Here is an 18,047-nt window from a genome sequence, read left to right on the forward strand (position 1 = left end):
CTTCCTGGAAGAATTTTCAGAATTCGTGGCTGATCTAGTGACAAACGCGGATAATATAATAATTATGGGCGATTTTAATATTCAAGATTCAAGAAGAATTTATTCGCCATGTTTGAGCGTGCCAAACAAGGAATTTGACTTTGTTACATCACAGTCTCTGTTCAACATCCATATGAATTTACCGTCAGACCCACTTACGTCGGCGTTTCAGACTCTAATTGATACGTTTGGTTTTACGCAAGCCGTACAGGTAGCAGCGCATAAGAATGGTAATACCTTAGATCTGGTATTATCCCGAGGACTGGCAACCTCTAATATAACAGTACCGCCATACACTACTGTTTTGTCTGATCACTACTTAATGAAATTTAAAATTTTAGTTCTTAGTCAAAGACAAGAGAGCAATCAGAATTATGGCAGCTGTAATATTAACTCCATGACTGCAACTGCGCTATCTGAGCTACTGCCACCAGCAACTGCCGTATTTCCCCCATATACCGGCTCTATTGATAATCTTACAAATGAATTCAATGCTACATTGTTAAATGCCATCGACTCTGTGGCGCCGCTACGTCTGAAAACTCGCCGTAGATTGCCTACTCCGTGGTTCACAGATGAAACACGTTCGCTTAAGCAATTAAGTAGAAAGCATGAGCGCAAATGGCGTTTAACCAAACTTGAGGTTTTCCATCAGGCATGGCGCGTCAGCCTCCTGAAATATAAAGATGCGCTTATCTTAGCAAAAACTCATTGTTTTTCGCAGGTCATTAATCTCAATAAAAACAATCCTAAATACCTATTTGATACAGTGGCAAAGCTAACACTACGCCAGCCGACCCCCGATAGCTCCTTTCACTCGCCTGACCAGTTCATGAAATTCTTTGCTCGAAAGATAGAATCCATTAGGGATGAGATCAAGATTACCATTCCGATCGCTCATTCAGGACCGCCGATTACCGCCGCTGACGATCATGCAATAACCCTCTCAAATTTTAAAAGCGTGTCCCTCGAAAGGCTGCACACACACACACACACACACACACACACACACACACACACACACACACACACACACACACACACACACAGTGGAGCCTCGGTTTTCGACCACAATCCGTTCCAGAAGGCTGTTCAAGAAGTGAATCGTTCGAATTCCGAATCAAAGGTCAAAGTCTGCTTTATTGTGAATTTCTTCACGTCAAGACACACAAAGAGATAGAAATTTCGTTTCCCACTATCCCATGGTGACGAGACACACACATATATACAATAATTTTCGGACGATAAGTCGCGTTTTTTGTCATAGTTTGGGTGGGGGCGCGACTTATACTCAGGAGCGATTTATATGTGATTTTTTTCACAAATATTCAAAATTCAAAAATCCGCGATGTAGTGAAACCGCGATAAACAAACCGCGCTGTAGCAAAGGATTACTGTCATTTGAACTGCAAGTGACTTCACGCGTGCCGCGCAGCGGTTGTTTGCATAGAGGCCAAAGGATTCGATCCCGGGATGACAAAGATGACGAAGGGCCCCACGTACTACCGGCATCATTAGCGGCTTTGTTTGTAAGTGACACTATGGACAAAGAGTTTGAAGGATTTAATGATTTGGAGTGACACAGAAAGTTTGAAAAACTATTATGGCTTTTACGCACGCCCGGTCCTTCTTGACGGGAGCTCTCTTTCACTTTCGTGGATGAAAGTTGGGGGCCGGCGCTCGGCCGGTTGGCTGTCCGGGGACGGTGGATGGGGCTCGGACATGGCTTTTACGCACGCCCGGTCATACTCTACGGAGCTGTCTTTCACCTCCGTGGATGGAAGTCGGGGGCCGGCGCTCGGCCGGGTGGCTGTCCGGTGACGGTGGATCGGGCTCGGATATGGCTTTTACGCAAGCCCGGTCATACTCTACGGAGCTGTCTTTCACCTCCGTGGATGGAAGTCGGGGGCCGGCGCTCGGCCGGGTGGCTGTCCAGGGACGGTGGATGGGGCTCGGACATGGCGTTTACGCACACCCGGTCCTATTTATGGAGCGCTCTTCCACCTCCGTGGCTGTATGTTCAGTAGTTGTTGGCTCGTTGAACTCTTGTTTTGTTAAATAAAGACCCGTTTACCAAACCCACGTCTTTCTTGGTATTTTGTTAACGCTACAACATAGTTATGTACTAGATCGCTGCAGCCCACGCGCGCCGTTGTTGATATGAAGAATGAGGAATTTGATCGATGGATTTAATGATTTCGAGTGACACAGATAGTTTGATAATGTTGTTGTAATATGATTGTTATTTAAAATATACTATATATACCATTATATGAGTCTGTGGTATAATTAGAAATGCAATTTGCAACGGGTCCGACGTCAGCATATGTGGCAGGCAGCATTGATTACATAAAGCACGATCCATAGATTTAATGAATTGGAGCAACACATATGGTTTGACAATAGTTACTATATGATAGTTATTTCAAATATACTTTATATATCGTTATATGGGTCTGTGAAATAATTAGAAATGCAAATCATTACGAATCAGAGGACGAGCGTACTCTGCATTGTTTACCTAATAGACGATGACGATCGATGGATTTAATGATATGGAGTGAGTGGTTTGATAATCTTGTTGTAATATGATAGTTATTCGAAATATACTTTATATATCGTTATATGGATCTTTGGTATAATTAGAAATGCAAACAAATGAACAAATAGTCCGACGTCAACATATGCGGCGCATACGCGTACTGCAGCATTGTTTACATAAAGCACATCGATGGATTTAATGAATTGGAGTGACACAGATGGTTTGATAAACGTGTTATTTATTTAATACTTACTCAGCTCCTCGTTTGTGTATATGTTACGTTAGCATACCGTATCGTTTAGCATGTTGTTGCTGGTTTTCGGTGTCGGATTTTGACAAATACATTCGCCCTAAAAGTGCGACTTATATTCCGTTTTTTTTCACTTTATTGTGCATTTTATGGCTGGTGCGACTTATACTCCAGAGCGACTAATAGTCCGAAAATTACGGTAGTTAGAAATACACGGACAATGGCTACGTGCTCACTGTTGTTTATTTTGCATCAGAAATCAACACTTTTTCCTGACAAAACCAACTGCTTTACAGCAGTGACATCACCCTTTTGTACTGTGACTTAAGGTCACATACTACATTCACCCCCCCACCCCCGCCAACCCCCCCTTCTCAGAATGCCAACCTACAATAACAAGTGCAGTATAATATAACTGAGATTCGAACATAGTCAACCTATCTAGGTAAACCGGGTAGACTACCAGTTTACCCACATAGCCTTGTGGATATTGTGCCACGTGACGGGCTATGAGGTATTCTAGCACAGGTGTTGAAACCAAGACATGTTTTTTAAGGTAAGAGGGCCTCTGGCGAGCTCGGACAGTGCGGGACCCAGGTTCCAGACCGTTATCCGGTGCCTCAACCTCTTGTGGGTGCCCTACTGGATTATGCAGGGAAGTGAGGCCCCAATCCTAGTCTATGTGACGTGAGTCATCTGCAGCTGCCTGGTCCTGGCCCGATAGAGGTGTGACCCGTCTAAGGTGGCTAGCATGCCACCAGAAGGGCTAATGGCTCCCGGTGGCATGCTAGCTGGTCCCAACTGTACTGTGATCTGCTGCGGTGAGGGCCAGAAGGAGAGCAGCTTGTGGGACCAATTGAGCCAATGGATGCGGACCCAGTCTGACACTGCAAGTGCGGGCCGTCTCACCCTATGCACCCTGTTGTAGCGCTGCTTTATGCGTTGCTGGTTCCCTGCTTCCGTGTTTCTGGCAGAGAGCTTTTCGGCCAGAGTGTCTTCCCTAGGAGGTTTTAGTCGATCCAGGGGAAGCTGGAGTTCACGTCCCAGCATCTGGAAGGCCGGGGAGGTATTGGTTGTGGTGTAGCAAGGTGTTCTCTAAGGCTGCCGTGAATGGGAGGCCATCAGCCAAGTGTGCTCTCAAACCATTCTTGAGGATCTTGTTGAAACATGGCTAGGATGTGGGGTCTTAAGGCCACAGGATTCACGCTACACAGCCCTCTTGCAATGCAGTAGTCATTCCAGCAAGAGAGGTCGCCTTTAACACGGTGGAAAGGCCAGCTAACCCTCCTGGATGAACATGTGAAGCTGACTGAACAAAGGGTCCTGTGCAGATGCTGCCCTGAGCTCCTGTAGGGAGTCAACTGTTTGGAGGGGCCGGTGCAACGCACAAATTAGTTCTGGTTTTAAGCAATCTTGGGTGGTGTCTGGCACGGTGGAGGGTGTGGCCCTGGAGAGCAGGTTGGCCACAACATTGTTCCTGCCAGGTGTAAACATGGTGGTAAAATCGTACGCCTGCAACCTCTCCGACCACCGGTACAGGCGTAGTGGTTTGTGTCCTGATCCAGCTGTTGTCACGAGGGCGGTTAATGCCTGGTGGTCAGTCCGGAGTGTGAAGTGGTGCCCATAGAGCAGTGGTCGGCAAATAGGAGCCCGCGGGCCAATTTTGGCCCGCCATTTATTCTATCTGGCCCGCGAGATGATGTTAATGTGATGTATTAAAAAAAAATAAAAATCCAACCCCATATTTTTTAAAAGAAAAAAAGGGCATACATTTGATGGGACTGTTGTATGACACACTAAATTCGAAACATTTATTGAGGTATGATAGTCCTTAGTGACAACAACAGGTGGAACATCCTGTTTCACTTATCCATGACGCACAGGTCGGAACGCGGTGCGCGTAATCTCATGCAAAAAAAAACAAAGTGTCCTGTATAATAACTTAAATAGTAGGGACCGCCCCCCCCCCCAAAAAAAAAAAGCAATGGCCCGCGATGCCATTGTCTGAATTTTTTTTGGCCCTCGTCCAAAAGTAATTGCCGACCCCTGCCGTAGAGATACGTGTGCCACCTAGCGCACGCCCAAACGCATGCCAGCGCCTCTCTCTCTCCCACTGAGTGTTTCAGTTCAGTTGAGGTGAGGAACCTCGAGGCAAACGCCACAGGACATTTCGTCCCACCATGGAGCTGGGACAGAACGGCACCCACCGCGGTATTCAACGTGTCACAGATCACTATTGTGGGGCTCTGCGGATCAAAGTGGGCGAGCACAGGAGGAGAGGTGAGCTGGGCCTTCAGCCAACGGACTGCAGCAGAGCAGGCAGGAGTCCAAGACTACAACGCATCCTATTTGAGGATGGCGCGCAGTGGTGCAGTGGTTTTGGAGTAGTGGGGGAGGAAACGCAGGTAGAATGCAGTCATTCCCAAGAACAAGGACAGTTGCGCCAGGCAGGTGGGATTAACTGCGGTCAGACGGAAGCCCATGAACTCGCCCACAAAGGTGCATTTCGACAACGTGAGGTTGTAGTGGGAGAGAACATCAAACACATTGGAAAGGCGGTCGTCGTATAAGGCTGACGTCGCTCCATGAACCACAATATCATCCAGGTACACGACCATGCTCGGTATGCTGGCGAAGATAGTGTAGTCATGATCTTTTAGAAACAGCTGGGGGTGGAGCTGTCCGAAATGCATGCGTGTGTACCTGAAAACCCCCATGTGTGTAACAAAAGCGATGAGGCTGCGACTCTCGGGCGCAGGGGAACCTACAGGTAGCCCTGGCAGAGATCAAGCTTTGAGAAGACCACTGAGTTGTGAAACTTGGCCGAAAGCTTTCTCTGTCATTGGCAGCGGGTAATTATCCGGAATCACTGCTTTGTTCACCTGCCTGAGATCGATGCAGGGGCGTAGGCCGCCCGTCTTCTTCTGTGACAGGTTGATCCACAGTGATGCGTCCACCTGCTCAAAGACGCCTGCGTCCAGAAGTTTCTGCAGCTCTGTCGTGATATTGTCGCGTTGGGCGAGGGGCAGGCGGCGTAGAGGCTGGATGACTGGGGCCACAGCTGGATCTAGGAGCGGCTGGTGGTCAAAGGCAGTGAAGCAGCCCAGCCAGCAGTGCAGCCAGGGAAAGGGCACCGTCAGTATTGTGGCGCCCAAGGTGACTGTGATAGAGAAGCCCAGGGCACAAAACAGATCGAATCCGAGGAGGTTGGTTTCATGGCGAGACACCTGAAAGGCGAATGCAGGGAGAGTTCTGGAGCCGTAGCGCACCGCAAAGGTGGCAGTCCCAACCATTCCCACAGTGCTGACATGGCGTGATGGCTTGTTGCTCCGCAATGTTAACCTTGAGCTTGTCGGAGTGGGAGGTGGGCTCGGAGAGCGGAGCAGTTAAAGCCACTGTCTGAGCCAGTGGAGTGGGGTGGGAGGGACTCACGTCCGGAGCCGCTAGCCGGGATGCTAACAAGGCAGCCGACTTGAGCCGGAGAGCTATGTCCACCGCCTTGGGTAGAGTTGTATCATCTGGTGACAAAAAGAGCTTCTCCCGCAGCCTAGGGTCGGTCGTATGCTCCGCCAGCTGATCCCCAATCATTTCCTCTTCCAAGACGGCAAATTTACACAGGCTGGCCAAACCACAGAGGTCGGCGACGTAATGGTGGACCATGGCGCTCTGTAGGGCAGCGAAATGTCCAGAGAGCAAGGCAACACAGTTGGAAGGTGACCAGACATCCTCTTTTTCCCGGACATGTCCTACTATTGAGACCTAATAATTTCCCGGAGGGAATTTCAAAATTGTCCGGGATTATTTGTTTGACTGCTGTCGCCCACTCCCACCAACAGCCCCCGGGAGGGCTAATAGCGATAGCATATCTGAACTGGTCTCAACAAGGCAACAGCAGAAGTCACACTGATTTGCAGGTGTGCAATTTGCTGAGTTCATGCAGTATGTTGGTTTTATTCTTTGTTTCAGGTGATGTTTATGCATGGCTCATTTTGTGCACCAGTAAAAAACATACCATATTTTACGGACTATAAATCGCGGGTTTTTTTCATAGTTTGGGTGAGGGGTCGACTTATACTCAGGAGCGATTTATATGTAATTTTTTTCACAAATTTTCAAAATTCAAAAATCCGTGATGTAGTAAAATCGCGATAAACAAACCGCGATGTAGCAAGGGATTACTGTAATTTGAACTGCAAGTGACGTCAGTGGCGCGGTGGTTGTTTACATAAAGGACAAAGGATTCAATCACGGGATGACCAAGATGACGAAGGGCCCCACGTTTGAAGGATTCAATGATTTGGAGTGACACAAGGTTTGAAAAACGTATTTGATGTACATATACAGTGGAGTCTCGGTTTTCGAGCACAATCCGTTCCAGAAGGCTGTTCGAGAAGTGAATCGTTCGAATTCCAAATCATGTTTTCCCATTACAAATAATGGGAAAAAAATGAATCCGTTCCAAGCAAGAAAAACACCTTTTTTAAGCATTATTTTCATTTGCGCATTTCTGTCCGATCGCGCAACCGCATCGCAACGCCGAACGTGCAACCGTAGCGCGTCACCGACAACTGCACCGCGCTGGTCGCATTATTGTGACAGAACAGTCGCTGAAATTTAGAAAATATTTTTAAAGTCGTGATGTACTTTCCAAAATTTAAGTGGACCTCAGTGCGCAGGAAGTTTAATGTATTTGCTTGTTCATGTCTGTTCTTGGTGTTGGATTTTGACAAATAAATTTGCCCCAGAAGTGTGACTTATACTTTGGAGCGACTTATATTTGTTTTTTTTCACTTTATTGTGCATTTTATGGCTGATGCAACTTGTACTCCGAGCAACATTTAGCCCGAAAAATACTGTAGATGTCTTGAATTTGAAAAAATTAATTTTAGTTTTCACTAACGAGGGGTTTGGTGAATGCGCAACAAGGTTAAGAACCCCTGCTCTATAAGAAAAGGAGGTACACAACTCTGGCTGGGCATCTTCCAATGCCAAACCTTAAGTCTTAAGACAAAAAAATATTTATAGGCTGAGAATTTGAAACCTGTTCTTAAATCAAATTTAATTTTTGTTTTTGCAAGACTTGGAACATGATTTGCGACCTTGGACGCACCCCGAAGACCTCTGACGAGAATGAAACATTCGCAGCCTTTGAAAACACACAAGAGTTTAGCCCTCAGTGGGATAGGGAATTAAAGTCATCCCAAAAAAATGTGTCACATGGAGCCCAAATGCCCCACATGAAGACAATTAGGCCTTTTTCTTTTTAACTCATGATTGGACCGGCACGTTAAAGAGAAACAACTCCAGGGCACCGACTGACAATAGTATTTACTTTGGATGTAATGGTGAGGTGAACAATATATGTAAATATTAGTTTTGATTTGTTTCCATGCCGACTGGCCATTTTTTTGTTCATTTAAAGCCGGTCCGTGGCATAAAAAAGGTTTTCTGACCACCGATTTATCATGCACACTCACAATAACGATACAACAGTTTCTTTGTGATGCAAATGCTTGTTAGTGACTTCTTCCAGATGTCTGCCAGACCAACTGTACAATGAACCTCACATAATTTGACTGAACAGACATGACATTCAATTAACCTGGTTGCTAGTGTCAAAACTGTGAGCAACTGTGATTGATTACTCGTAGTCAAAGTTTTGGAAAATGGTGATTAGACCTCTTGAATCTCTCTTCCCGGGCTCCATCTAAGCTCTGCTCTTGCATTCCGGCAGCCCGCTTCCTCTGCCATGAAAGAGCCCTTTGAGAGCTGAGAGGCCAAGACATGGGCTTTCTACGGAGGGAGGGCCTTCTGGCACACTTCAACACTTTCCTTCTCCAGTTCAAAGTGTGTGTGTGTGTGTGTGTGTGTGTGTGTGTGTGTGTGTGTGTGTGTGTGTGTGTGTGTGTGTGTGTGTGTGTGTGTGTGTGTGTGTGTGTGTGTGTGTGTGTGTGTGTGTGTGTGTGTCCCCCGCTGCCGCTAAAACCTCAAAACATTTGTTTCTGCTCCACATCCTTAACCCAGCAACTGTCTCAACTCTTTTTTTTTTTCTTTTTACTGAACTGAGGACAGAGCAAGCAATTCCCATCTGCTTTTCTCTTTCTTTGTTTACTTGACACACTTTAATTTCTTTACTATCAATTATATTGCAGTCTTTTTCAAACAACCCAACTTATAGCCTTCTTGTTTTGCTTATGAGAATACAATTAAGTCATACAGATAATTTTTTTGCTTATGAGAATACAATTAAGTCAGTATAAATTTATATGGGCATTAAAATGAAAACTGTTTGATTAATCAATTAATTAATTAATTAATTAATATAAGGAAACAAAACAAAACATACAAGGCGCTGGTGAGCACGGAATACTAAATAAATAGAAATTCAACAGGGAACAAGGTATTAAAAATAAACACTAGAAAAAGGACTTGGACTTGAGATATACATAGCAAGATTTGACAGAGACAATGAACCAATCAGAACTGAAAGAAATCAGGGAACTAAATACAAACAAATTCAGTTAAGCTTTATAAACGTACATGTTGTCCTTCGTTCGACATTTGAAATGTAAAATGCCATTTTGATTCAAGTATTTTGAGAATGTCTATGCAGCTCAAGAAGATATACATACCGTATTGGCCCGAATTTAAGACGATGTTTTTTGCATTGAAATAAGACTGAAAAAGTGGGGGTCGTCTTAGATTCGGGATCTAGACATAATAACCATTCACAACACTAGATGGCGCCACATATCTTTAAAGTGAAGTTACGTCACCGCGCCTTAAGTCTCACGTGAGTTACCTTATCGCGATTGTTTGAGGTTGTGTGCAGTGATAAGTTAAAGGTTTAGTATGTTGCTGTGATCGTGTAAGTCTTTGACACAAAGTGAGTACATACATTGTTACTACTCTCCACTGTTGTGCCGTTTGTCCGATCGCGGTTTGCTTCGTGTGCACGCCATTTGATTGACAGCTCCGGCGCGCTCCTTTAAGTTTTCCTTGCATCGTACGAGTAGCCGTTACGCAGCGGCACGGCAACTAACAATCGCCAGCAAATGTATTTTGTTGTCTCAATGACTTATGTTGGGTGTGTTTCTGAGAGTGTTTCATTTATGGTTATTTAGTGTAGCCGAACCGTTACGCACAGTTAGTCATGTAAAGTGTGCCGTCTATGAGTGTTGTGTGACATCAGAGGTTGAGCATTGACTTACATGTTGTATTTCTGTCTGTTGCAGAACCACACACACACACCCCACAAACCACACACACCCTTCACACGCTTCACACAATACCCTTTTTCCAATTTGCCTGTATGCCCCTATGAGCCACAGTGCCTGTTACCTTTTAGACAATAATTCAATAAAGCAATCAAAACTGAACCACGTCTTCCCTCCTGTGTTTTGACCAAAACCCGAGGAAGAAAAGAGCAGAACCATCCGAGCCAACCCCCCTATACAGTCCTCAGGCTCCCCAACAATAGCAGTAGCAGTTTACATTATTTTGTTGCAATGATTTTCCTTATTCAGATTTGTTTCAAGACTACAGTTACAATTAAACTTCACTTAGATGGTCAATGCAGTTATTGCAATGTTGTTTTTTTATCACAGTAGATTGGTTTATTTACATTTCAAAAACAAGAAGCCATTCATTTACAAATGTGATTGCACTTTAGTTTACATATTTAAATGTTAAGATATTAAGATGTGCTTGACAGTTTTTGCATGATTTGAATGAGGCAAAATTTCATGCTTTTTCTCTCGAATATATTGTTACAATCATTTGTTTCAGAAGTACTGGAATTATTTTCTGTATAAAGATTAAATTTGGTGTTCAAAAAGTTTTTTTTCAAACTCGAATCATAAAGCCTATTTTCAAACTTGAGTCTTGAAAAAGAGAGGGTTGGTTTATAATCGGGGTCGTCTTATATTCGGGCCAATACGGTACTCAATTATGATGTTTTTGCTTCCATTTGATCACTTGAGATGTGTAACGCATGCACACACACACACACACACACACACACACACACACAATAAGCAGGGATGGACTGGCACTCAAGTGGCAACTGTCCCGTGGGCACCGGTCTCCTAGGGAGACTAGATTATTTGGGGAAAGAAAAAGCCTGTGATGTACAAACCGGATTCAAGTTGGGAAATTGTGTAAAATGTACTGTGAACTTTGGGCTATAAGCCGCACCAGCTAAAATTCGTGATTTTTTGTTTTATACTTACAAACCGGATTTGGTTGAAGTTGGGAAATTGTGTAAAATATAAATAAAAACAAAATACAATGATTTGAAAATCCTTTTCAACCTATATTCAATTGAATACACTACAAAGACAACATTTAATGCTCAAACCCATAAACTTTATTTTATTTTTCAAATATCGTACTTTTTAGTACCGGGGAGGGGTGGGGGGAGTGGGGTCGGGGACAAACAAACAAAACGAACTCCAGCCGAATCGGCTACTACAGGTTAATTAAAGGCCATATCATAGAAATACGTCTTTAAACGTGTCTTAAATGTTTCTACTGAGGTAGCAGTTCTAATATCCATTGGTAGGGCATTCCAGAGCTCTGGAGCCCGAATAGAAAATGCTCTAGCCCATGCAGACATTTTCTTGGCCCTCGGTGTCACTAAAAGTTTCGAGTAAATTTACAGATCGATATGGAAGAGAAACACAGGTAAGCAGTAACACTGTGTTAGATCGAACTTTAGTCAGTTCTGATAATTTTATAGGAGCTCGTTTGAGAAACGCGATTGTTTACACTTTGCTGAGGCTCATGGGAGTCTGCGAGCTGAGGCTCATGGGAGTTTGCGGGTGGCTAATGCTATAATGATAGGTGCTATACGCACGAGGCTATTTCATGTCAAAATAGGCTGCTCTGTTAATGCTTCAAGTAAATTTACGGATCGATATGGAAGGGAAACATAGGTGAGCAGTACCAATGCGTTAGATGAAACTTTAGTCAGTTCTGATCATTTTATAGGAGATAGTTTGAGAGTCAAACGCGATTGTTTACAGAGGGTTCATTGGTTATTGGCTAGTAGATGCATACCACAACCCTCGTTAACCTCGGTTTGTTGCAGTATAGCTTCTATTTTATGCGCCCTATAATCCGGTGTGCCTTATATATGGACAAAGTTTTAAAATGGGCCATTCATTGAAGGTGCGCCTTATAATCTGGTGCGCCTTATAGTCTGGAAAATACGGTAATAATGAACTTGGAATTTCATGGCTGCAACACGTGCAGTAGAAGTTGAGAAAGGGCATGTTTACCACTTCGTTACATCACCTTTCCTTTAAATAACATTCAATAAACGTTTTGGAAGAGAGTCTAATTTTCTTAGCTTCTCATGTAGAATTCTTTCTCATTCTTGCTTGATGAACCGCTTCAGTTGTTATTAAAAGGAAAGGTGATGTAACGAAGTGGTAAACATGCCCTTTCCCAACTTCTACTGCACGTGTTGCAGCCATGAAATTCTGTGTTAATTATTATTTGAAAAATAAAAGAAGGTTTTTAAGTTTGGGCATTAAATATGTTGTCTTCGTCGTGTATTCAATTGAATATAGGTTGAAAAGGATTTTCAAATCATTGTATTTTGTTTTTATTTACATTTTACACAACTTCTCAACTACAACCGAATCCGGTTTGTAGATGGGGGTGGCTATTAGTCTGTATTTAATAAAGACAATTGCCTGAATCAATTGGTTTGAGTACGAAATCAGCTGCATCCTAATCTGCAGGCAGGGGACACCTTGAACTGGTTGCCAGCCAATAGCACAAACTATAGGCGAACACACGAAGGCTAAAGCCGGAATGAAGCCCACAATTTCTATACCGTGTGCAATTATGACCCCCACCATAAAACCTAAGGGCCAGTATATCTGATGACCTCAAGGTGAAAAGAAACTCATCTGCCCCGAGGCCACATACCATGCATACACTTTACACAAGGCCTCAAAAATTCTTTCTGTTCACTTTAATTAGGCGGGTAAATTACAATGATTGGGCTGAATGGTCCAAGTTTCGGTTCATTTTCTGACGCCGCACTCCTGATGCACTTTTAGGTTTATGTTTTTCAAATGGATAAACTTTCTAGACCAATATGTTACTCCCTGGGGCCAGTGGCTAAAGGTTATTAATGAGATTCAGAAAATACCATAAGGAAAGATTACTTACCTGTAAATCATCAATACTTTTGGGAGGGAGGAGTGTAGCCTTTAATAATCAGTACGTTGGGGATACGTGGGTCCCCCTTCCCATGGGCTCACCACCTATAGGAGGGGCTAAAGGGGTCGGGTGCGTGAGCTGGGCGGCGGCCAAAGGCGGGCACCTTGGCGGTCCGATCCCCGGCTGCAGAGGCTGGCTCTAGGGCAGGGGTCGGGAACCTTTTTGACTAAGAGAGCCATAAAAGCAAAAAATTTGGAAATTTATTTCAGTGAGAGCCATATAATATATTTTAAAAGTGAATTCAACTAAATGTCAGTATAATAAGCCTCTGAATTGATTCTTTTAAATATTGTTGTTATAACACTCACCATTAATGCGACTTCTGGTGCTGCATGGATTTGCTGATGTCTTTGTAGTCGGGTTGGTACTTGGTGAGGTTAAGCTTCATGCAAGCGTTGAGGCTTTCATCCATTAAAGACCAATATGACCAATATGTTACTCCCTGGGGCCAGTGGCTAAAGGTTATTAATGAGATTCAGAAAATACCATAAGGAAAGATTACTTACCTGTAAATCATCAATACTTTTGGGAGGGAGGAGTGTAGCCTTTAATAATCAGTACGTTGGGGATACGTGGGTCCCCCTTCCCATGGGCTCACCACCTATAGGAGGGGCCAAAGGGGTCGGGTGCGTGAGCTGGGCGGCGGCCAAAGGCGGGCACCTTGGCGGTCCGATCCCCGGCTGCAGAGGCTGGCTCTAGGGCAGGGGTCGGGAACCTTTTTGACTAAGAGAGCCATAAAAGCAAAAAATTTGGAAATTTATTTCAGTGAGAGCCATATAATATATTTTAAAAGTGAATTCAACTAAATGTCAGTATAATAAGCCTCTGAATTTATTCTTTTAAATATTGTTGTTATAACACTCACCATTAATGCGACTTCTGGTGCTGCATGGATTTGCTGATGTCTTTGTAGTCGGGTTGGTACTTGGTGAGGTTAAGCTTCATGCAAGCGTTGAGGCTTTCATCCGTTAAACGTGATCCTAGGTTGTTTTTAAGAGGTGAGAATGACTGCTCACGTGCATACGTAGATCCAAACATGGTCAATACAGCAATACTCACAAGCTGCAGTGTGTGGTATGTGACAGGAAGCGCATTCCAAGTTTTGAGAATCAGCAAAAAGTTCATTGGCTACATCCAGCATGAACGTTTTAGCATACTCGCCATCTGTGAATGGTTTTCCGTTCCTCACTATTGCTAAAGAACCAGCAAAGCCGAATTATAGTCACCTTGCCGGGTCCATACGCGGAGTTGCTGCTGGCTAGCTTGCACCCTGCTCAGAAGCTCTTGGCACGCTTCTTTCTGTTGTCTCCCGCAGGGTATTTTGATGCAAAGGTAGCGTGGCGCGTGTCGAAGTGCCGCTTTACATTCGACCGTTTAAACGATGTAATTTTGTCATTGCAAATTTGACACACCGCAGAACCCGCTCTCTCCACAAAGGCAAATTCTTCGGCCATTCGTCCTGAAATGTACGATACTGATCGTCTTTTTTTCTTTTCGCCATCTTCTTCGTCGCAGGGTTAGCTTTGAGCTAATGACCGAGCAGACGCAGTCTCAGACTGATTCAAAAGGGGGCGTTTACCTGTTTTACCCAGTAACGGCAAACGTAGGCCAGTATCATCCAATTAAAATAATGGACAATTGCTCCTGCAGCCCTGAACAGGACATGCGCAGTGAAAAATCGATGGATGGATTAAAACAAGTGAGAATATTTTGTTTTATCTGCGAGCCATATGCAATCATCAAAAGAGCCACATCTGGCTCGCGAGCCATAGGTTCCCGACCCCTGCTCTAGGGACATGGAATGTCACCTCTCTGGGTGGAAAGGAGCCTGAGCTGGTGTGTGAGGCAGAAAAGTTCCGACTAGACAAGACAGGGGCTGGACTCTCTTCCACTCTGGAGTTGCCCATGGTGAGAGGCGTCGAGCAGGTGTTGGCTTACTTATTGCCCCCCGGCTGGGTGCCTGCACATTGGGGTTCACCCCGGTGAGCGAGAGGGTAGCCTCCCTCCGCCTTCGTGTGGGGGGACGGGTCCTGACTGTTGTTTGTGTCTATGCACCGAACGGCAGCTCAGAGTACCCACCCTTTTTGGAGTCCCTGGAGGAAGTGCTGGAGAGCGCTCCTTCTCGGGACTCCATCGTTCTACTGGGTGACTTCAATGCTCACATGGGCAATGACAGTGAGACCTGGAAGGACGTGATTGGGAGGAACGCCCCCCCCCCCCCCCCCGATCGGAACCCGAGCGTGTTCTATTGTTGGACTTCTCTGCTCGACACGGATTTTCTATAACGAACAACATGTTCAAGCATAGGGTGTCCATGTGTGCACTTGGCACCAGGACACCCTAGGCTGCAGTTCGTTGATCGACTTTGTAGTCGTGTCATCGGATTTGCGGCCACATGTTTTGGACACTCGGGTGAAGAGAGGGGCGGAGCTGTCACCTGATCACCACCTGGTGGTGAGTTGGCTCCGATGGTGGGGGAAGATGCCGGTCTGACCTGGTCTGACCTGGCCTGGTCTCTGTGAGGGTCTGCTGGGAACGTCTGGCAGAATCCCCTGTCAGGAAGAGCTTCAACTCCCACCTCCGGCAGAGCTTTTCCAAAGTCCCTGGGGAGGCAGGGGACATTGAGTCCGAGTGGACCATGTTCCGCGCCTCCATTGTTGAGGCAGCCGACCGGAGCTGTGGCCGTAAGGTTGTTGGTGCCTGTCGTGGCGGCAATCCCCGAACCCGCTGGTGGACACCGGCGGTAAGGGATGCCGTCAAGCTGAAGGAGTCCTATCGGGCCGTTTTGGCCTGCGGGACTCCGGAGGCAGCTGACGGGTACCGGATGGCCAAGCGGAACGCGGCTTCAGTGGTTGCTGAGGCTAAAACCCGGGCGTGGGAGGAGTTTGGCGAGGCCATGGAGAATGACTCCCGGATGGCTTCAAGGAAATTCTGGTCCACCATCCGGCGTCTCAGGAAGGGGAAGCAGTGCACAGTCAACACTGTTCACAGTGGAGATGGTGTGCTGCTGACCTCGACTCGGGACGTCGCGAGTCGGTGGGGAGAATACTTCAAAGACCTCCTCAATTCCACCGGCACGCCTTCCATTATGGAAGCAGGGCCTGGAGACTTGGAGGCGGACTCTCCCATCTCTGGGGTCGAAGTCACTGAGGTAGTCAAAAAATTCCTCAGTGGCAGGGCCCCAGGGGTGGATGAGATCCGCCCGGAGTTCGTAAAGGCCCTGGATGTTGTGGGGCTGTCATGGCTGACACGCCTTTACAGCATTGTGTGGACATCGGGGACGGTGCCTCTGGATTGGCAGACTGGGGTGGTGGTTCCCCTCTTTAAGAAGGGGGACTGGAGGGTGTGTTCCAATTACAGGGGAATCACACTCCTCAGCCTCCCTGGTAAGGTCTATTCAGGGGTGCTGGAGAGGAGGATCCGTTGGGAGGTCGAGCCTCGGATTCAGGAGGAGCAGTGTGGCTTTCGTCCTAGCCGTGGAACAGTGGACCAGCTCTACACCCTCGGCAGGATCCTCGAGAGTGCATGGGATTTCGCCCAACCCGTCCACATGTGTTTTGTGGACTTGGAGAAGGCATTCGACCGTGTCCCTCGGGAGGTTCTGTGGAGGGTGCTTCGGGAGGACAGGGTGCCGAACCAACTGATAAGGGCGGTTCGGTCCCTTTATCACCGATGCCAGAGTTTGGTCTGCATTTCCGGCAGTAAGTCGGATTCGTTCCCAGTGAGGGTTGGACTCCGCCAAGGCTGCCCTTTGTCACCGATTCTGTTCATAATTTTTATGGACAGAATTTCTAGGCGCAGCCGAGGCGTTGAGGGGGTCCGGTTTGGGGACCTCAGCATCGCGTCACTGCTTTTTGCAGATGACGTGGTGCTGTTGGCTTCTTCAGGCCGTGATCTCTAGCTCTTACTGGAGCGGTTTGCGGTCGGGATGAGGGTCAGCACCTCCAAATCCGAGTCCATGGTCCTCGGTCGGAAAAGGGTGGAATGCCCTCTCCGGATCGGGGATGAGATCCTGCTCCAAGTAAAGGAGTTCAAGTATCTTGGGGTCTTGTTCACGAGTGAGGGCATGATGGAGCGCGAGATAGACAGGCGGATCGGTGCAGCGTCGGCAGTAATGCGGACTCTGTACCGGTCCGTCGTGGTGAAGAGAGAGCTGAGCCAAATGACAAAGCTCTCAATTTACCGGTCGATCTACGCTCCTACCCTCACCTATGGTCACGAGCTATGGGTCGTGACCGAAAGAACGAGATCCAGGATACAAGCGGCCGAAATGAGTTTCCTCCGCAGGGTGTCCGGGCTCTCCCTTAGAGACAGGGTGAGAAGCTCGGTCATCCGGGAGAGACTCGGAGTAGAGCAGCTGCTCCTCCACGTTGAGAGGAGCCAGATGAGGTGGCTCGGGCATCTCATCAGGATGCCTTCTGGACGCCTCCCTGGGGAGGTGTTCCGGGCATGTCCCACCGGTAGGAGACCTCAGGGACGACCCAGGACGCGCTGGAGAGACTACGTCTCTCGGCTGGCCTGGGAACGCCTTGGGATCCCCCGGGATGAGCTGGATGAAGTGGCTGGGGAGAGGGAAGTCTGGGAGTCCCTCCTAAAGCTGCTGCCCCTTCGACACGACCCCGGATAAGCGGAAGAAGATGGATGGATGGATGGATGGATGGATGGATGGATGGATGGATGGATGGATGGATGGATGGACTAACAAGTGTCTGTGACTATATTGCAGGTGACCCCAGGCTCTCAATTGATGCAGAAGGTCTGGCTGATTCTCAGAGTGGAGCTGCTCCGACACTTGAAGGTAAAAATGTACTCTTTGTTGCCCTTCATTTATACCATCTGAGGGTAATGATTAAATCATTCCGGATGTTTGTTGTCATATTTTCGTTGGTCACAATTGTATAGCAAAATTTTTGAAAGTTACAAGAATTCTTAATGTTTGTGTGAGGAAGAATTAGGCTAAATGTAGCACATTATCGCCAT

The 18,047-nt window shown here is 46.4% G+C and overlaps 1 protein-coding gene across 2 annotated transcripts in view; it reads left to right on the forward strand.

The window, feature by feature from the left end:
* ror2 (receptor tyrosine kinase-like orphan receptor 2) overlaps positions 1-18,047 on the forward strand; it is a 62,463-nt gene that overhangs the window by 22,703 nt on the left and 21,713 nt on the right. For both annotated transcript variants that reach the window (XM_085926748.1, XM_085926749.1), the window contains exon 2: positions 17,794-17,865. In XM_085926748.1, coding sequence (XP_085782874.1) covers positions 17,794-17,865 — 72 coding nt within the window. The remainder of the gene's footprint in view (positions 1-17,793; positions 17,866-18,047) is intronic.

This window comes from Syngnathus leptorhynchus, chromosome 12, assembly GCF_054491065.1.
Source record: "Syngnathus leptorhynchus isolate UIUO chromosome 12, UIUO_Slep, whole genome shotgun sequence".
NCBI lineage: Eukaryota > Metazoa > Chordata > Actinopteri > Syngnathiformes > Syngnathidae > Syngnathus > Syngnathus leptorhynchus.